At 37.8% G+C, this 22,080-nt stretch overlaps 1 protein-coding gene and 1 long non-coding RNA gene across 7 annotated transcripts in view; one reads left to right on the top strand and one right to left on the bottom strand.

Moving 5' to 3' along the window:
* Tnik (TRAF2 and NCK interacting kinase) overlaps window positions 1-14,196 on the top strand; it is a 374,276-nt gene extending 360,080 nt beyond the window's left edge. For all 5 annotated transcript variants that reach the window (XM_090338732.1, XM_090338726.1, XM_090338731.1 and 2 more), the window contains 5 exons: window positions 3,167-3,267; window positions 5,791-5,940; window positions 8,712-8,871; window positions 9,117-9,256; window positions 11,323-14,196. In XM_090338732.1, the coding sequence (XP_090194858.1) occupies window positions 3,167-3,267; window positions 5,791-5,940; window positions 8,712-8,871; window positions 9,117-9,256; window positions 11,323-11,406 (635 nt within the window). In that variant the 3' untranslated portion in view covers window positions 11,407-14,196. The remainder of the gene's footprint in view (window positions 1-3,166; window positions 3,268-5,790; window positions 5,941-8,711; window positions 8,872-9,116; window positions 9,257-11,322) is intronic.
* Window positions 1-22,080, bottom strand: part of LOC150068535 (uncharacterized) — a 154,309-nt gene that overhangs the window by 52,230 nt on the left and 79,999 nt on the right. The window lies entirely within an intron of this gene.

Below are 22,080 nucleotides of genomic sequence, written 5' to 3'. Positions count from 1 at the left end.
GAGAGAGAGAAAACAGACCTACAGCCGCACAAGATGGAGTCATGCGGAAGAAGAAGGCCTTATAGCTGGAAGTGAGAGATTATATAGGGGGAGGAGTGTGGCCACTGTGGAAGCAGATATGACCTCAGAGGATGAAGAAATACTTCAGACTGGGGGACCTCCCACTGCTTCCAGACATGCCAGTTGCCAAGGTTCCAGTCTGGGCGGGGATTTCCAGGGTGCACAGGAGAACACCAAGGAAAGGAATCATTTCTCCCAGGCAGACCTAACAGTGACCTTCCACCACAGCTTGACAATTAAGTTTCAAGTATCTGAAAGAAAATGCTCTATGTCCCCTGCCAATGGATGACAATGTATCATTTGGGAATTATTTTCAGAAAAAGCTTACTGATATGCATTTAAAATAATTTTAGAGGAATAAATGGGGGGAGAGTGCAGGATCAGGGTTTGAACTCAGGACCTCAAGTTCACTTGTTTGGCTCGTACTCCAGCACTTAAGCCACCCAACTTTTCGCTGGTTATTTTAGAGATGGCCTTTTTGGCCTAGGCTAACTCCAAACCTTCCTTCTCCAGATTTCCGGCTCCTGAGTAGCTAGGATTACAGTCAGAAAAATAAACATTTGATGCCCAGTACCCAAACACAGTGAAAAACACAAAGATAACAGTAAAAGCAGTAATTGTTAAGAGATGTTCAAAGGACACAATATTGCTCACAAATGAGACTACATAGGGGAGTGTCATTTATAACTTATTATCTCTGCTCCACTACATGTTGTTGGATTCAGAATTAGCTACAACTCTCTAATAAGAAACCCTGCAATTGTCATTTTTCTTGCCTTCAACCTGATAATTTGGCAAACCATTGAACATAATCTAGGCACATTTGTAAGGCAGTGAGCATGGGCTTGAGAATATGCCTTGCTTTCATAGGAAAAAAGTACAATTTAACTGCTATTACAAAAAGTTTTAAAGGTACTTCCTGACATTTCTCTGATAAAACTTGTAAGAGCCTAAATATTTGTCTTAATCTAATTTCATATATGTGAATATTATGATTATAAAGTAAGAAAATTTATTTCAGGATATAAAATTTCTTAACATTACCTCTTATGCTTAGAAAGTTGCTTTTAAAAGCATGATGCTACAAAAGTCCTGTCCCTCAGTAAAGCTTCCATGGTATCTCTAATGTAGCCAGACAGCAGTAATAATTATCTATCCAAAAATTGAAACCAGGTCAATTTGCAGAAACATTTCTGCCCAAGGTATCCAAAGAATCACATGCTGCCTTCTATTTTACTTTTATTTTGTAAGATTCTAGTCAACACTGATCTCCTTGTAGCACATTATTATTAAAGTTCCTATGACATTTCAAAAATATACATGATACGGAGACAAGAGTTTGGCCTAGTGATAAGAATGCTTGCTTAGCATGCACGAAGACCCAGGTCCGATTCCTGGGCACCACACACAGAAAAGGCAGAAGGTGGTGCTGTGGCTCAGGTGGTAGAGCAGTAGGCCTTGAGAAAGCCTAAGGACAGTGCTCAGGCCCCAGGACTGGCAAAAAAAAAAGGAAAAAAACAGAAAAAGAAAAATCTAATGTGCCATCTGAGTACATTATATTTTTCCCTACTGAATTTCCTTAGAACATAGGATATTTTGGTTATACAAATATTATGAAGAAAATGACAGGTATATGTATCCTTTATGGATTATAGTAATTAGATTGTACATTTAGTGAAAGATAATTTGTAAAGGATGTTATTATAACAAGATAGAGAATTTGTAAAGGATGTTATTATAACTTCCCAAGGACACAGTAAATACTGATCTTTATGGTAACAGTGACACATAAGACACAGCAATATAGAAGAAGCACAAAAGTATTATACATATATGCACCTGATCATATAAAATATTTACTGAAATGAACTCCAGGAAATGGAAAACACAAGGTTTTTTTCTTTGTTGCTGTTTTTGTCATTAGTTCCTCTGTCTTTGGGAAAGTAGGAGGGGGCACAGAATTGGTGAGACAAAGGGAGAACAAATGCAGCAGTAATGCTCACTAGATATTGTACTGAAATGATCTACACAACTTCTGGGTAGAACAGGAGGGAAAAACTGGGAGAGAGGAAAACCATAACATTGTTTAAAAAGAAATGTATTCTTTATCTAACTTATGTAACTGTAACCCTCTGTATATCACCTTTATAATAGCAGTTTTTTCAAATGCATGAAAAATATTCCCTAAAACATTTTTGTAAAAATATATTAAAATTATCTGTTGTAAATATTACTTTAGTTTTTGTCAGATTGTCTAGTGCCTATCATAGCACACCATTCAAATAAAACATTACAGAATATATAATAATTGAATAATGTTTTAAAAGGCCAAATAAAATCTATTCTGTAGTGAGAACTTAGGAGTACTACTTTACATAACACAATACTCATTATTACCAAATTTCCATCCCTATTTAACATGCCAAATATTCAATTTTCCCAAAGATTAACAGTATCTGCCAAAGTACATGCCTTAAAAATAAGCAATTAGCAGAACTCAATGCTTCTAATATTCTTTTATTAGATAAGCAATTGTGTTAATAATTAGAATTCAGAATCTGAATAATAACTGGGAGAGAGCAAGGGGAGGAATGACATTGTCCAAAAGGAATGTGCCCATTATCTTATGTAATTATAACTCTGTGTATCATCTTCATAACAATAAAAATTAAAAAATTGTGACTAATAACCAGATGGCACCCTTTATAACTACCTCTTCCTTTGCTAATTTTTCAACCATAGTGGCCTACCACTCTCCATTAAGGTAAACATAAAAGTCAGACGAGGTATTGTAAATCAACAAATGAACATTAAGGAAATGTGCAGATTCCCATCATAATGAATTTTTTGTATCTGAATTTAGTAGTCATATTTTAAGTAGTTGTATTTTAAATGAAAAAAGTTCAATATAAAGCTAAAGACCCCAAGTACTGTGCTAACCAAGTACGTTAAATAAAATGAAATCTGTGTGTGGAGACAGTCCTGCAACCGGTCCATCTACTGTGGAGATACATGGATATGTTACTAGATCTTGTGGCTTAGACATTCCTGAACACAAAATTCAATAAACTGATATACTTTTGGATTCTTAACTTTTTTGTTATAGTGAAATATGAAAGGATCAAATTCTTGGTGATTGCCTTAAAGAACGCTGTGGAGATATATGCTTGGGCTCCTAAACCTTATCACAAGTTCATGGCATTTAAGGTAAGCACATATGTTCTTCGATTTTCAATTCCACCAGTGGTCTCTGTTCCATATATACCTATACCAATTTTACCATGTATATTAAGCTTTTTAAAGTGTTTCTTTGACTTGTTAGAAGAGTAAATATTTAAAATGTAATATAATTTGTCAAATTAAAATTTGTATTTAACCTCCACTTAGGGTCTAATTATTGGCTTCAAGAAGCATTTACTATGGAATTGTTACCAATTATGATATTATACAGTATTGGTATCATTGGTAAACACAAAGCTCCTCAAATAATTCCTGATGTTTTGTCTAACAAAAGCAGACTGTTGGTATCACTTCTGATCAGTGGAGTTGTGACTCAAGTGGTAGATGCCAGCCTTGAGCAAAAAAGCCAAGCAAGAATGCAAAACCCTGCATTCAACCCCAATACTAGCACAAACCTTCTAATCATGATAAGTTTTTTCAAAGAAAGTTTCAAAAACCCAGTTGATATTCATAGATCCCTTTTATCAATGTCTGACCTGATTATTCAATGTAGACTTACAGAAAGGACTTTGTTTCTCTTCAATTTTTACTGGAGTGATCACTCAGGAAATTCAACCAGAATGAGTTGTGGACATGCTAGGTCCACTGACCAACTCATAAAAAGCTGATCCCAAATCCTAGGAGTAGTACTGTCAAGAACCTGATTGGTTTAGAACCAGACAGTCTAGCTAAACCCAGTGTACATTTCTCTTCTTCTCAACCCTCTCTTCTCTTCCTTTTCTCCTTCTTTCCCCTCTCTCCTCCCCACATATATCCTCACCTATTCTCTTCATCTTCATGACTGTTGTCTTTCTCTTCATCTCATTGTCAGCCTTTTTGTGGCACTCAGTGTCTCCATTTCTATCTTATCATTGGTGCAGGTAGCCCATTTTTTGCTACGTTGTGGCAAATAAACTCATCAATGGAAAAATACTACCTACCACCCATAATTCCACTTTATGGAATGAAATTGTTACAGTGCAGTAAGATTTATAACCCTACTGCTGTTCTGCCAAAAATCTCTCTCCATAAAAGCTTTTCAACCAAAATCTCATTCCCATTCTGATCCTGTCAATATTCAACCAAAGCCAATGAGAAAGAACAAAATAATTCAGCAGATCATACCCAGCTTGGAAAGAAGGAAGAGCAAAGGCAAGGACTTAAACAGTAAAGCCTAAATAAAGCTGGCAGGAGACAAGGATATATGGTGCATACTTACTGTGCCATGACAATGATGTTAACAACAGATGAACTTAAAACACATGCTGGAGGCATCCCTATTTGGGGAAATTGCTTTAGCAGTTGTGGATTCTCGAATCTTCTTCTAGGTTTCAGGGCCCAGAAAGATGCCAGATGATTAAGTCATAGCAAAGAACGGTAGAGGAGCACTTCACAGCTAGCTTGTGCATGGTTGGGCTTTGGGTCCAAGTATACAGAATCTTGATTCACTTGGCTAGAAGATCTCCTTTCTTTTCTAGTTAAACTCTAGGTGCCAATGCAAACCCTGTGTCTTGTTTCACCTTCATCTCCTCTTAACACCCAAATCTATTTAAGATTATTAAAATACTACTTTGACACCAACTCAATCATAGAAAGGAAATTATAACCAAAGCTTGCCCACTCATTCTGAATAGGCTTTGCACAAACCAGACCTTGATTGCCTACCCAAGGCTTCTCTGAAAAGTAGAAACTGTAGATATACCCGCTTGCTACATGAGTCAGTTGGGGAAAAGAATAACTGATGTTCTCTGGAGATCAAAGGCCAGAAATAAACAGGAAATAACAGCATTACCCACACACCAAGATTTTAATATACAATTAGCACTATTTAAATTCACAGCTATATACTATGCCTTGGAGGCCAAGAGACAGAAAAGGGGACAGAAATGAATAAAAGTCCATTGAGTCAGTCTTCTAGCAGAGGATTACAATAGCTCAAAACCTAGGTACATAAGGTCATACAGAATGAGTCTAAATGAAAGGAACTCTAGGATATGGAAACAAGAGCTTTATCTTGTGTGACCATTGTTCTTACTGTACTATATTATTTCTTTTCTCTTTTTCTGCCCTTTGGTTAATCTCATATTGTCACTGTATCTGACTTTGTTACCTGGCATATTCTATATGCATTTATTTGCTTACTTGAAATAGGGAAAGGAAGGGGGAAAAACAAAATGATTGGGAGGGGTGGGGGAGGGAAATGGGGACAAAAACATGAGAGGTGTATCAATATCAATGTGTGAGAAGTAATGTAGCTACTACCAGACATGTGTAACTATAACCCCTCTATACATTATCCCAACAATAAAAAAAGCTCAGTGTAATACTAAAAAAAAAAAAAAAAAAAAAAAAAAGTCCATTGAGTCAGGAGAGGTCAACCTTAAACTTGAGACACATCTCCTAGCTTTTTCAACTAAAGGCAGAAATGAACATTCTCCACATAGTGGCTAAAGGAAATTATTAAGGTAACCTCATTGAATGATGTAGATACTAATGGGGGAATATTTAAAGTCTTTTGCAGATCTCCAGCATAAGCCTCTGCTAGTTGATCTCACTGTAGAAGAAGGTCAAAGATTAAAGGTTATTTTTGGCTCACACACTGGTTTTCATGTAATTGATGTTGATTCAGGAAACTCCTATGATATCTACATACCATCTCATGTAAGTACTCAGAGCTTTCTGTCTACTGCTCTTTGTGGGAAAAAGATTTGGTTTTAAGGCCATATAGGATTAAGCTAATGAAAGGACCTCCAAGATATAGAAACAATAGCCATATAAGGTGTGACTGTTGTTCTTAATGTACTATGTTATTTCTCATCTTACCTTGTTATCTGATATATTTATATATGTTTATTTATTTGAAATCGGATAGGGAAGGGGGAAAAACAAGATGAGGGGAGAAGGTAGGGGAGGGAAATGGGGACAAAAACATGAGAAGTGGTAGCAATGATTGCTAAGGAATATACCTTCCATCTGGCAAATATAATGTAACCCTTCTATTAATTACAATAAAAATTTAAAAATAAAATAGCTATAGAATTCCCAAAAAAGGATTTGGTTTTATATGTGTTCAGTTGAAGTTATGTTAACCTAAAATCAACAAAGCAGAAAAAATGTTTTTAATAAGTAACACATATAAATATATAAATATAACTAATTTTTATTACTTCCTACAACTGGAACAGAGGAGAAATTATTAGGTTTTTATTGTCTTTGGACTTCACATTAAAATACATGAAACTGATTAAGGGCATAAGTTTGCATAATGCATGCATTTCAATTTTTCAGGGATTTTATTTTGCCAGTCCTGGGACTTGAACTCAGGGCCTGGGCACTGTCCTTGGACTTTCTCAAGGCTAGAGCTCTACCATTTGAGCCATAGCACCACTTTTTCTGTATATGTGGTACCAAGGAATCAAACCCAGGGCTACGCAAGCACTATCAATAGGCCATGCTCCCAGCCCCTTCAGGCTGGAAGGAAAAATGTCACTCAATTGTCACATTTTAATTTTTTGGAGAAAATGCCTGTCTGCTGGTTTTGTCTTAGTATTCTAAGAGCTCTTAGAACTAGACACACTGGAGCTCACACAGTGTTTTTACCATATATTAGCTTCACAAATACTGGAACCCCTCAACTTTCACATCTATAAAATGAGTAAAGTGATATATCCTATAGAGTTACCATACGCATCAAATTAGGTATATCAAAAATATCCAACATAGGGCCCTATAAGCTGAAATTCCTTTATTAATATAGTATTCAAATTACTATACTGACATTCCCTAATGTATGATTAGGGAAATGCTTATGGATCCTCTTAAGAGACCTAATGCATTGTTAGTTGTATGTCCTACACGTAATCACAAAGGTAACATAGAATCAAAACTGCCGGGTTAAATCTGAGGCTTAGCCCATTGCTGATTGCTATTTGGAGAGCTTAAAGACTTTGTGGGGGCTGGGAGTGTGGCCTAATTGTAGAGTGCTTGCGTCACATACACAAAGACCCGGGTTTGAATCCTCGGTACCACGTAATAGAAAAGGCTGGAAATGGTGCTGTGGCTCAGGTAGTAAAAAGCATTGAGAAAGCCTAAGAACAGAGCTCAGGCTGTGTTCAAGCCCAAGAACTGGCAAAAAAAAAAAAAAAGTTTTTGTTAATGCGTGCTGGTCCTGGGGCTTGAACTGAGGTACTGGGCTCTTACTGTTCCTGAGCTTCCTTTGCTCAAAGCTAGTCTACCACCTGAACCACAGCTCCACTTCTAGGTTTTTTGGTAGTTTATTGAAGATAAGAATCTGGACTTTCCTGCCAGGCTGGCTTCAAACAACAATCCTCAGATGTTATCCTACTGAGTAGCTAGGATTACAGTCATGAGCCACCAGTGTCTAGCTGAGAGCTTGAAGACTTTGAAGAAGTATAATCCTTTGTGAAAGTTGTTCTAGAGTATTATATACAGATACACACATACATAGTCATCACTCATTATTGTACTATAGTTGTTCGCTTGTTTGGAGACAGAGAAGTCACAGCTAAAGCATCCTTGAAACCTTGTCCATCTCACATTCCATGCAGGCGACCTGTGAAACCAGGGACCACAGCAGCATTACCTCTGATTGAGACCAGCTCAATCTACACTTACTTTAGTAGTGTGACTTTTTTTTCCAATACGAAGTAATTTAAGTTTTTTTAAACAAACCACTGATTAGGATTATTCTGGCATTCAGGCCCCCAGACACATAATCTCAATTATATACTCATGGTCTATTTGATAGAAGGCTTGTATTCTCCTCACGTCTAATTGTTCTGAAGGAAAATGACTTTCAATGTCTGGAAAACATGTGTTAAACTCCCACTTCTAGCAAATACTAGCACAGCTTTAGAAAAGTTACACAACACTCCGGAGATGCAGTTTTCTCATGCGTACACAGATAACTACAGGGGAAACTGTTGCAAGGTCTAGAAATCACATATGTAAATAGCTCAATGGTCAGAATATGTGAGGTGCTCCATAGATATAAGGGTTGCTGTTACTTGGAACAAGTAATTTCATTTTTTTTTTGCCAGTCAGTCCTGGGGACTGAATTCAGGGCATGAGCACTGTCCTTGAGCTTTCGCAAGACTAGAGCCTCAGCACCACTTCCAGCTTTTTCTACGTATGTGGTACCGAGGAATGGAACCCATGTCTTAGTGCACTCTAGGCAAGTACTCTACAAGTAGGCCAGACTCCCAGTCCACAAGTAATTAGATTCTTGATCTAGCAACTAAGTTTATCAGAGCATTGCATAAATAACTGGCTAATTATGTTTGACAAAGAAAATTTCAATCTCTAGAGTAAAAATGGGGGAAAAAACTTTTTTCAACACTTAGAACTTAAAGTCAAAGGACTGTCTTATTTAAAAAAAAAACACACATGTTTTTCCTTTCTTTGTCTTTTAGATTCAGGGCAATATCACTCCTCATGCTATTGTCATCTTGCCTAAAACAGATGGAATGGAAATGCTTGTTTGTTATGAGGATGAGGGGGTGTATGTGAACACCTATGGCCGGATAACTAAGGATGTGGTGCTCCAATGGGGAGAAATGCCCACGTCTGTGGGTAGGTTAACCATTCCTTATCTCCTTCAGCAGTTACATCCCCCAAATGAAACAAAAGTCAAGAAATGTGAAACAACCATTTGATTCCACACCCAAAAAAAAAAAAAATCTGTGAATAATACTTGTAAGACTTTGTCTTGTTTATCTCTAATCATTTGTCATTTTTGTGGTTAAGATGTGAACAGATGCTGTGAGTTATTGCCTATCTAATGTTTTTAATGCAGTTTTGGAAATTCCTTTTGACAGCCTACATTCATTCCAATCAGATAATGGGCTGGGGAGAGAAAGCTATTGAGATCCGGTCAGTGGAAACAGGACATTTGGATGGAGTATTTATGCATAAGCGAGCTCAAAGGTTAAAGTTTCTATGTGAAAGAAATGATAAGGTAAATCCGTTTCAACATTTGCATTAGTGTTTGCATTTTAAGAGACCACCAGGTACCTGTGAAACCTTCATTTTCCTTTTTACTGATTTAAATCACCTCTGTGTTAAACAGTATTATCTTAAAATGGCATTATTTGGTTTGGTTCATGTGAACACTCAAAAATTCTTCACCTATCAAAAATGAACATAAAGCATCTAAAAATTTCTTGTAAACTTGTAGAAAATGTTGTGGCCTGTAGGCCTTGTAGTGACTCAGCAGTTACCCCAAATTCACCTATGCACTTAGCACAGGTGGCCCATCATTAATCATCACACAGTGGGTCACCTTTATACTTCCAATTTTAGGCTTCTCATAAAGTTGCTATCTGGACTGAAAAAAAATCTGACATTTTTTAAGTGTCACTTATTACTTTTAAAATTGCACACTCACAAACTCAACTAGTGCCATGTCCTGTGTCATTCCAGCCATGTTGCTTCCAAAATGTCATAGGGGGATTGTTTTCCAGTGAAAGTGGCTGTGTCCATCTGGCATGACTGATCGCCTGAGAGGGGAATCCTCAAGTACTGTACTCCATCTAGAGTAACCTACAGTTTTTAGGAGTCAGGATGTAATGTACTTATGAATCCATCCTTTGTAGTTACATCTAGCACAACAGCACTGAACCCAAATCAACAGCCATAATAAATACCCATAGAAGTTACATCCTGACTTGCTCTGATTCCCCAGAGACCAAGCTGGTCTTTGTCCAGTCCTGATGGTATACATCTAGACTATTTGATTCTGGCCAAATACTCTGACCTGTGTGGTCTAGGTAGATAACAGCTAGGGCAAGGATGGTAGCAGGGATGTAGTAAACCATTTCTGAAAACAGCCCTAACTAGTAAGACACTTAATACTTATCCAGTCCCTAGGAATCACTCAAGTACCAGTGACTTGGGCATGGACACCCACTCTGGTTTGTTGATGATTCACCCCATAAGTCCTATATCAAACCAGAACCAAACCCTCAGAGAAGGCTAGAACCAGGCCAGTACCAGGGACCTTAAGTTTAGAGATCAGGATCCCCAAAGCGGGGGGGAGGCAAAAACAAAACAACCAGCAATATTTTCTTTCATTGTGGTTTTACATAGATCCTCTCTGCCCTGCATTTTGCCTAACCCACCCTTTCAGTAGCTTTAGTTTCATATGTAGCATTAGCTGGTGACAAGAATTTCCACAGGCTTCTTAAAAAGTTTTTGGGAGATAACGTTCTCCCAAAAAAGTCGTGGAAATGAAGTAGCAGAGACTTCATACTAGTGACAGAAGCAAATGCCTATTAACTGACTGAAGGGCTATGCCACAGCCCTAATTACTTTCCTGGGGCAGTGGTTCATTTACATGCAGCTCAAGCAATCAGTATCCTAACTTTTGCTCACTTCTCCCAGTCATTTGATAAAATGACCAGGCTCAGACCTACTTCGACTATGGTTCTCCTCGTTAATGCCATTATCTCATTTGACCTAGTGCCAGCATCTGCAGAGAAACAAAGGGTTAACTCCTGAAATGGCACATTAGATAGGCATTTAACACCTTATCTCCATCTGCCCATTGTTATTTAAATTTCTTTATTTTAAAGCTTGAAAATTTAAAACAAATAGCATAGCATCCAGTAGACATGAAATTTGCCTGTAACTTTGAAAACTTTGGAGGATTCTCTTTCATCCTGAAGTCTCCCTTTGTGTCACTTATGAGGGAAGGAAAGAGTGTCTTTGTGCCTTTGTAGAAATCAACAGTGGCCGAGGTCATATTATCCTAGCACAAAATTCCCTCTTAAAATGTGAACATCCAAAAAGATGTTTCAAGTCATGGTATGGCAACTGAAGAGTCCCTGGAGGACAGTACTGCAATAATAATGCAGGGCTGTTCATATACGATGCATTGTCTCAAGTCATGGTATGACCACTGGCCCTTGAGTCTTTAAGAACTGACACATGGCAAGGATAGGACATATTAAAGTGGATGGACAGTTGAAAAAAGAGGGAAACAAAACCATTCAGTTGAACTAACTTGTTTTTAATTTCAAACAGGTATTTTTTGCATCCGTGCGATCTGGAGGAAGTAGCCAAGTGTTTTTCATGACCCTCAACAGAAATTCCATGATGAACTGGTAACAGAAGAGCACTTGGCACTTATCTTCATGGCGTTATTTCTAATGTAAAAGAACATAACTCATGTGGACTTATGCCAGTCTAGAGGCAGAATCAGAAGGCTTGGTTGAACATACTGCTTTCCTTTTCCTGTCCCTCCACCCCTCCCAATGCAGTCCATCTTTCAGTGTTGCAGCCTGGTTGAGGAGAGAAAAAGTTGGCAGGAATGTCTGGGAGATCCCCAAGGATGCTGCGTTGTCTGTGGACAGAGATGGACCATGTGCCCTTCAAAGTTAGGGATAGAAACAAATATTGTGTGCTCTTATGATTAAGCTGTGTTATGGTGGCTTTTGAGTTTTATTTTGACCTTATTTTCTTTACCCCCTTACTTTGTAAGAATGGGGAGAGAATGCATACTGAGAAAATGAGTCTGTTTTTAATTCTGTCTGCCTGCTAGTTTTAAGTATATGGTATGTTGTAAAATGTCTCATTTCTGATGGTGAGAGACAGCACAATAAATGTACCTTATCTCCTTACACTGAAGGCCGTAACAACCTAGTGGGGTGATTTAACAACTGTCTTGCCTTCATTAACCCCAGGTTGCTTTTTGATAGCAACTGGCTATTTAATTTTTAAGAGAAGAAAAATACTAGTTTTCCCCTCTTTCGGGAAATAGATTTTAAATGGCTAAACTACTAGCCTTAGTCTAATAAAATCAACTACTGCTTTGTGAGTACAACTGACCATATTTTCCTATGGTCTTTATAGAATGAAGTGTGCTGAGTGGGAGAGAAACCTAGTGAGTAGAGTGGACTTAGACATTGAGGGTGCTGTGATGTCACTTTCCCTCAGCCATTATGCAACGGATCAGGGCAGCAGATAGAAAAGACAAATCGGGCCAGACAGAAAGAGCTTCTGGGAAACAGCTAAGACATCTATGTAAATATACACACCGGTTTTTTTTTTAATGCACAAAACCTCCCATTTAAGAGGTCACTTGATTTGGACTTCGTTAGAACTGAGACTGATGAATTCTTTCTGGGGAACTGGGGAATGCATGACATCCAGGCTCTGGACATTCCCAGCTCTCAAGATGACAACTGTGACTGAAAAGAATTCCTAAGAAAGTTGCCCATGCCCTCCCGAGTTGGGCAAGAGAAGAAGCTGCAATACTAATCCTGTCTGAGACACAGTGGGCATCGCTGGCTTAAATTTTAGAGAACTTGAAAGCAAGGCTTTGGCCAAAATTCTGACACCCTAATCACTTTACCTTCTTCCAAATTTCCCAACATACAGTAAACAACATCTGTGCAAAGATATGTATGTATTTAGTTCAGGTTGACTTGTGTCTTTACAAACTCTTACTCGAATGATTTGAACTTTTACGTGACTGTCTGGAATTTTTTTCCAAAGCTACAAGCATGGCCGCCTGTGGTATCGAGGTGTTGCAAAACGATATCTGTGTTATGCTTCCTGTTTTAACCTACCTCGTTTTGTTTGTTTCATTGTTCATCACAGCAGTGTTATCTCCAGGAGACATATAGAGAGCTCAACTGGCAATCTCAGGTGAATTTAAAATTTCAAAAAACAACAGTAGTTGGCTAAATTGTTCTTTAAAACAAATGGGGGGGGGACTCCAGTAACAAAAACCAATATGCTTCTTTTTGGAGAAAGAAAATATTGTAAATTAATTTTAAAAATAAAACCTATTAGCCTGTGAATTTTGCCTAAATACATAAGCAGCTGATATACTATTAATGAGAACGAAGCCTGCATCAGGAAAAATAATGGGGCCATTTCAATCTGGTCATTTGGGCAAGTGGGGAGGGAAAAGGAATGTTCTGAGTTCCAGACTAAATTATTATGTCCTTCTTCCACAAAAGGTGGTTGTCATTTGCATTCACTTTAAGCAAATAACACACAGGAATGAAACTGAGGATTTTCGTAAGGTGACCACCAAGATGTCCCCATCACGGTCTCCTTAGCTCTTCAAAGTAATGAAATCCTCCCGTTCTCATTTTTACTGCTGTGGTGACGCTGCTGAACAACGCTATCTGTAAAATTTCCTTGCAACAAATTCAATAAAACTCTGGATTGAATCTAGCAACTACTGTAATTGAATGCTGACATGGGCAAAAATATATCAATTTGAGTCTTGTCTCCAAATGTGATTGCCACCAGCTCTTTATATTGCTGCTGTGGTATTTTAAACCAGAAGCTTCTTGAAATTATGTTGCAAACTGATCTTTGTTTTTATGTTTCATTTTGTTGTTGTTCTTTTTATTTCTAAGTGATAAGTTCAAAACACACAGCTTTAAATGATTTTTTTATTGTGGGATTTTTGGGTACAGTTAAGAAATAAAAGGGATTCATTGTGTTTAAACTTAAGGTAGTTTGTGAATGTATTTTTTAAAATCTAGATCCACTGAAACAAAAAGATAAGAAAACAATATTAATGCAGTCTTGTTTACAGTATGTACAGTGACATAACATAGAACATGAGCTTTTCTGGTGCCAACAAAAATAAAAACACAGATGTTAAACATCAACTCATGACTTTTATATTTTGTACAAATATTCTACAGTGACTAGAAGGCAAACTCAGACTTAAAAGGTCTCCCCACAAATATGTGCTCCTTAAAACATACTTACAGAATTTCTTTAAAAATTTTTTTCTTTCAAAAATAGATATTCCAGCCTGGCGCCAGTGGCTCACAACTGTATTCATAGCTACTTGAGATCTGAGATTCGATGCTCAAAGCCAGCCTGGGCAACAAAGTCCTTGTGAGACTCATCTCCAGTTAACATCCCCTCCTCAAAAGATAGAAGTAGGGCTATGGCTCAAACTGATATAGTACTAGCCTTTATTAAAGAGCTTAGGGACAGTGTCCAAGCCCTGAGTTCAAGCCCTACAACCAAAAAAGAACAGATATTTTTCTAACTATGACAGGACTTAGCCCTGACACAGGAAGGCCAAGACCATGTAGTATATATGAGATTCATGTCCTTATGGTTCACTTATACAATTCCTAATTTTTTTTAAGTTTTATTTAACTTCAACTATCTTAAAAGCATCCTCAGAAAAATGTCTTTGGTTATTTACCTTCAAATAAGGAAAAGCAAATAACTTTTACTAGATCCTTTAGTCCTCACTTCACAAACCTGATGACCATCCACAAGTCCATTGAGTCTGCCCACCCCATAATTTTGGTTCAGGGTCTTGCGGGTGAGCCTCACTAGACAGGATGTTGTAGCTGGGATTCCTGCATGTGTGTGGGGAAGAGAGAGATGAACTGCACATCTCTTTAATAATCTCTTTCTCGTGTCATTTCCATTCAGATCATTGTCCATGAATACAATATAAATGAAGACACCTCACACAAAATTCCACTTAAAATCTGATGGCCCTGTTTAGATAGGTCTCATGATTTTTCTTAGAAACTTTTAAGTAATACTTTAAGAAAACCTAGGACTGTTACATTCAACCAAGTAGATTAAGATCTGGGTAAACTCTCACAAGGGTACCTTAACAGGGGCTCCATTTTTCTAACATGTTGACACTGCTTTGTGTTATAAGATGCACTAACATGTACTTTCCATCATGTATATGTATTTTTTTAAAGATCTTAATTCCTGATGTCACAACCTACTAACAGTTTTTTTGTCTGCTCTTGTGACTCATTGGTAATTGTGTCTCGAGTTCCTCCTGTGCAGATTATAAAAAGGTGTGATAATTCAGGCTAGAGCCATTTTGGGTATGCCCTGAGGTAGACAAGAACAGAATGAAGTTACATTCTATAAAAGAAAGCAAAAACAGTTTTTCCTACTATTATTGTCTATCAGTTCCTGTGCCTAGAATCTCCCAGTGTGGAAGAGCATTTTGTGTTAGTGGTGTGTGCTGTCTTTGAAAGTCTGCTTTACGAGGCATCACTTGCATTTGTGCTGACTGCTTTAACATGTAAGAATGCTATGTGATTTTTAGGAAGAAAGGTAGTCATTATTCAACTAGCTGCAAGAAAACATGAGAAAATTCACAACGTGATGATGATTCTGAACCATCCTACCATGGTCCCTGTATCTCAAAATCTCCAGTTCATTCCTCAAAAATTTAAGCAAATCAAATAAAGCCAGTAAAAGAAACAATTACCCAAAAACTAGCCCCACTCAGATAATGTAATTACAATATAAAATCTTAAAAGGAAAGTTTAGGCTGGGGGGCATGGCCTAGTGGTATAGTGCTTGCCTAGCATACAGGAAACCCTTGGTTGGATTCCTCTGTACCACATACAGTGGTGCTGTGGTTCAAGTAGTTGAGCACTAGCTTTGAAAAAGCTCAAGGACAGTGCCTAGGCCCTGAGTTCAAGCCCAACGACCAGCAAAAAAAAAAAATGTTTATAAGGTCAATTTACTTTGCCTACCAACATTTTCCATAAATGTCACTTGTATGTGGCCTAGGTTAGTACAGCACTATCAGCAACTCTGAAAACAAGCTGTCATTTCATGGGTCTCATATAATTTACCTTTTTGGAAGCCAGAACAAACACTTGAGAATTTGCAGGTTAGTAATTGGCAACAAATTTCTCCCAAATATTTTCCATATTGTATTACTGTCCTGGGAATTTTTCCATAGACAACTACAATATTCAACAATTCGCATAACATTAAACAATACAAAATAATAACCTTGTGCTTTGATCTTTATGCTTCTGGACTTGGTAGTCCAAGAAGGATCAGAATTCACCAAAATAAAATTCTTATTACAAGGTTTTTTTGTTTGTTTGGTCATGGGGCTTTAACTCTGGGCTTGGGCAGAGTTCCTTCAGCTCAAGGCTATCACTCTACCACTTGAGCCACAGCACCACTTCTGGTTTTCTGGTGGTTAATTGGAGATAAGAGTCTCATGGACTTTCATTCCCTGGCTGGCTTTGAACCGCGATCCTCAGATCTCAGCCTCCTAAGTAGGATTACAGGCGTGAGCCACCAGTGCCCTGCTGCAAGTATTTATTTTCAACAAAACATTCCTGGATAATGTTTGAACTCAAGTTCAAGTCAAACTTTTGGACCAGTATTCATGATGACAAATGTTTGGGTAAAAACTAGAAAATACCGTCAAATATTTAAAAAGTTTCTAGATTTTTGACTTCGTATAGTTCTTTTCAAACTAACTAGCTCTCTGCATGAGAAGGTTTGGTTTTGATGGCTTATTTTAATCAGCACCAAGTAGCATCATACTATTGAGGCCAATCAAATGCTGGTAGAAAGGTGATTTCTCATTTCCAGAAATGGATCATTTGTTTGTGCAACTGCTCCTTTCTTTACTTTTCTCCTGGGATAAGTGTTAAGGAATAGTAATTCAAAGCATGGTTTAAGAAACATCAAACATGACCATGGATCAGACTATTACATGATAGGTGGTTGCAGGGAATAAAAGATGACTGAAAAAAATTATTTTAATTTTTAAAAAAGATGACAGCCTGGGTAATGTTTAAAATTGGATGTGATCAAAGTATTTTTGTGAATTTTAACTGTCATACAGTGTTGAGTATAGAAAGATGTCACAGTTACAAAATAAGAAGGGGAAATTATGGTTTTGCCATGCTTACACATATTTTCATTTTTTTAAAAACTCAGTTTTCAAGAGTTTGAAACTATCAAAAATGTGCAGATATTGATATTTGTGTATCTATATGACATGATTCCCAACCTGATAGTTTTTAGTTAATTGCAAGTACATGTGCACAAAAATTCTTCAAAAATGCTTTCTATATATTTGTTCCACATAAAAAGAAAATGGTTTGGTAGCCTTTAAGCCTATGTCTTCCCATGTACATGTCAAAATATTTTATGCTGTCTATCAAAATGTGCATACTGGATTTTAACAGTAGTGGAAAACCTGTTTGTTCTACTTCTAGAACATGGTTCCTCCTTCCTCCTCCTAATACCCACTGCCTTTTTTAAAGCTCTTGCCACCAACACAAAAGGCCCCTGCATTACCCCATCATCCCTGCTCACGTTATTTAGGGCTGGGCATAGTGTTTCCTCCAGCATCAACATTTCTGAATTCTTGTTGATTTCAGATCCAACTGAGATGCTCCTACAAGTATCTCAGCTTCTAAATTTCCCGATCTTATCCAGTGAAACTTACTGCCAATTGCTACATTGGTTCCTTAAATGACAGGGAGATTTTTCACATTTGTTCAAGGTATGTCTAGCCCAACCCTCCTGATAAAAACTACTTTCATCATATTGGAGGAGTTCATGACATTCATGCCACAGTGTCTACTATGTTAGAGACACCTTCACTACTTGCTTCTAACTACCATCGTCTTTGCTCCCCTTCATAGAAGACTCCCCGTGAGGAATTTTGTGTATTTACACATTGGATTTCTCTCCTTGGACCTTTGAACCAACCCAAATCAGTTTTTATCCCTACCGTGGTAGCTACTGCTAACAACAAAAGTGATACCCCAACTATCCAGTGTGCAATGGTCACATTTCTGACTTACTTGTAGTCTGACTTATCCATAGTCTTGACATGATTACTACTTTTTGAAGTATTTCCTTAGCTCTGAAACTTTTGTGTGTTCTCTCACCTCTCTGGATACCCCTCAGTTTCTTTCTATATTCCACAAGTACCCCCATACTGGACACTCTCAGTCTAAGTGACCTCTTCTGGGCTTGGGGCTTTAAAAAACCATTTATAAGATGATAAACCCAATTTTTTGCCTGAAGCCCAATCTCCTCCTTGGCTGCCAGATTTAAATGTCTAATTTATCTTTTTTTGCTATTATAAGGTGATGTGCAGAGAGGTTACAGTAGTGATGTCTGGTTTTGTTTTGTTTTTTGCCAGCCCTGGGGCTTGAACTCAGAGCCTGGGCATTGTCCTTGGGATTTCTCACTAGAGTGCTACCACTTGAGCCACAGCACTGCTTTTTCTATGTATGTGGTACCAAGGAATTGAACCCAGGTCGTTGTGCATACTAGCCAAGCACTCTATCACTAGGCCAAACTCCCAGCCATGATGTCTGATTTTTTATTAGCATCTGCATTAGCATATGCAACTGGCATCTCAAACTTGACATGTCCCAGACAATTTATGCCCATCCATCAACATCCATCAACATAGTCTCAATATATTTCTTCTAACAGTAGCAAAATAGCAGCCCAGGCAAAGTTTAGACTTATCTAACAAATAATCACCAAAAAGCTAGAAATACACCTTTTGCCTAAGTGGTAAAGTGCTAGCCTTGACAGAAAAAAATAAACTCAGTATGTATAACATCCAGGCCTGGTTTTCAAACCCCAGAACTAGGACATTCACATTTTAAAGAGAGAAAAGAAAAATAGACCCAAGTATATCACCCTCTGCTAAGACACCCTCTGTGTCTTCCTAGCTCATTCAGGACTACATCCTTCTATAGCCATTAAGGCCACCAAAGAAAATACCCATCCTACCTTTCTCCCAATCACAGCCACCACTTGCACTTCATTTACTTCATCTGTTGCTCTACTTTCTTTGCTCCAGCATTGCTGGCCTTCTTCAAAGCACACTGCTTTCCCAGTGGCTATTACCAAGTCTGAAAACCTCTTCCCCACATCTGCCTGGCTTGCATCTTCCCTTTTATTGATGTACAAATAATTATTTACTGGCAGGGGTTGATATACAGTAATCTCCAACATCTCCTCCAGGTCATCTTCAACTTCATTGCCTTTCACAGAACTTCTCACCAATGAATCTTTTCACTGGTTTATACAGTACTTTGAAGAATAGCTAGCCAATAGGAATCCATAAGTTTGGTTGAATAAAAACAATAACCACCATGTCATAACTAAAAAGGTTTACTTTAATTTCAATATCAAGACAAAGCTGTCTCCAAAGTCTGTATCATGCAAGTGTAGCTTTACTTTCATAAGGAAAATAAAACTATAGATTTCCTTCCTAAAAGATCATTATGTAGGTTATCATATGTCTCTGGCCCTGGCTGTTCTCTCTTGTTCCATGAAGCAACATCACACACTGCAGAACTGGAAGGGAGATTGACCTACAGAATCTTGAGAAAGGTAGCATCTCAAAGCTCTTAGATTTATACAGATAAGGATCCATCATTTTAAGTTATGTTTTTTGATGTGGGGAGAGGATTCTGAACTTTGTTTTCTGTTTTAGGTGATTAAAAAAGAGTAAGCAACAGTAAAATATCCTTTTGCCAAACTAGCCTAATGAAATTTTGGTACTAATAACCTTCTAAGTGACAACAGTTCTGAGACCTCTCTAATAGTCTCTGACTTCTGTATAATATCCGTCACTGAATGTTGCATGACATTTCCTTGTAGGATACTGACACATGCCTTCTGGTGAATTTATTGTTTTATTCAGTCCTGTAAAGGCCACCCTTGTAGTTTCAAGTTGTTCAATCATGTATTTTCTTGCTCACTTAATAAAAGGAACATTTTGGAAAAAAAGAAGGAAGACAGTAAAATGATATCATCTGAAGCAGATAACAGTGGAAGAATTTGTTACTCTTGTTTTCTATGTTTTTTCACAAATCTTTTGATATGAAAGATGGTGTATTATTCTAAATAGGCAGCATCATAATCTTTCTAATATTTTCCAGAATCAGAAACATTCATGGGTTTCATTATGCTTAGCTTAAGATTCCTGAAGTCTTTCACAAAAAATAAAGTCACCAGCTCCCAGTACAGATGGAAAATGTGAAACAGATGCTAAGAAATGCCAGGGTCATTATGAACAGTCTAGATATCAAAAGCTCTACTTGTGAAGATACAAAGTCCTCAATAATGTGAAAAATATTTTAATATTCGTTTTGGTTTTTGTTAAAATTATATTTCAGCATCTTGGCTCCATTTTTCCATGTAATCATTTGTTGATTCTCAAACTTGAACTCAGGGCCTGGGCACTGTCCCTGAGCTCCTTTTACTCAAGGCTAGCACTCTACCATGTAAGGCACTGTCCCTGAGCCCTTCAGCTCAGGGCTACCTTCATTCAACTCAAGGCTACTGCCCTACGCTTTGAGCAACAGTGCCACTTCCCATTTTCTGGTGATTAACTGGAGATAAGATTTTAGTCCCCAGGCTGTCTTTGAACCAAGATCCTCAGATCTCAGCTTCCTGAGTAGCTAGGACTACAGGCATGAGCCACCGCACCTACCTGATGGCTTTTTTTTCTGTGATACCAACTTAAGGTCAACTCTATTAAAAAAAAAAATCAAGGAAAAAAAAAAACCTCAAAGTTGGTTTCCAACATTCAAAGTTAAATCACCAAGTGAAGTCTTTGTAAAGAGCAGGCATAACAAAAATACGTTCTGATCAAATGATCCCAGATTATCATTTATTTGGTCCCATTTGATGAAAGATAAAGCTAGAAAGCATTGCTTGAGCAGAAGCACACAGAACAACGATTCACAATTGGAGCCTATTAACTAATACAGACCAAAGTTATCACCAGTCAAAGCAATACAGCCAAAAATAACCTCAACAACATAGTAAGTTTTCCACAAAACACTGAAGGCCACTGGAGATGGTGCTCCCTTGGGTAGATGTTGAGATACACTTAATACTACACCTGATACTAATAGAGGATAAGTTCTCAGTTTATTTGTTGGAAGTGCTAGGATTTGAACTCAAGAGCCTTCCACTGGTTGCTAGGCAGATCCTTTAGAAGTCATGTTCCTAGACTTTGTTCATTTTATTAAGTGTTCCAGTTTGATAAAAAACCAAGTTTGTAACTGATTTTTTTTTTCAGTCCTCACAAGATTTGGAGCTAGGTAAGTAAGAGAAGCTTAGTTCTGTTTTTGAAAATTTTCTGGCTGTTAAAAAGAAAAAAAAAACATAACTACAACTGCCTGCCGGGTGTGGTGGCTCACGCCTGTAATCCTAACTACCCAGGAGGCTGAGATCTGAGGATCGAGGTTCAAAGCCAGCCTAGGCACTAAAGACCATGAAGCACTTACCTCCATTTAACCTCTAGAAAAATGGGAAATGGGTAGGGTGGTAGCCTTGAGCTGAAGAGCTCAGGGACAACACTCAGGCCCAGAGTTCAAGCCCCGTGACCCACCCCCCCCCAAAAAAAGTCCATACCTTTCTTCAGCATGGAATACACTATCCATTTCAATAATTGAGGATAAACACAAAGAGGGAAAAGCTGTAAAACTACAGCATCTTCCAATATTAAAGCAATGTAAGTAGCCACCAAGTGTCCATAACTTGGGGTCCTGTTGTTGGCTTCATCCAGGTAAGTGATAGTGACCTTGTGTGGCATTCCAGAAACTTCAGTGGGTGCCAGTAGATACTGCAAACCTCAGTTTCCAGCTACCACATCACCCAAAAACTGATCCCCAGTCCTTTACAATATGAGAAATTCGTATCATACACACCTCAAACTCAAAAGCAACCAAGTTCAGTAACAGTTTCAAGCAAAACTTTTTTATAAGCCACATTCATTTCAAAGCAGTATTCATCTGAACATACTGTCTTGTAGATGTGTACAGATAAAACACTTGCCCTGCTGTGATACAGAGTTCAGAAGAAATTAACAAAATCCTTTCCCCAACAACTCCATTTGTGTTTTGGTTGTGTTTTATGGCATATTTGGGGGAAAGGGAATTATGTCTATTAATCTGGTGCTTGAACTTAGGGCTTGGTGCTCTCCCTGAGCAATTTTATTGAAGGCTAACACTATCA

Source organism: Megascapheus bottae, chromosome 1 (assembly GCF_031878675.1).
Source record: "Megascapheus bottae isolate mThoBot1 chromosome 1, mThoBot2.hap1, whole genome shotgun sequence".
Lineage (NCBI taxonomy): Eukaryota > Metazoa > Chordata > Mammalia > Rodentia > Geomyidae > Megascapheus > Megascapheus bottae.
This window is presented reverse-complemented; position numbering and strand designations above follow the sequence as displayed.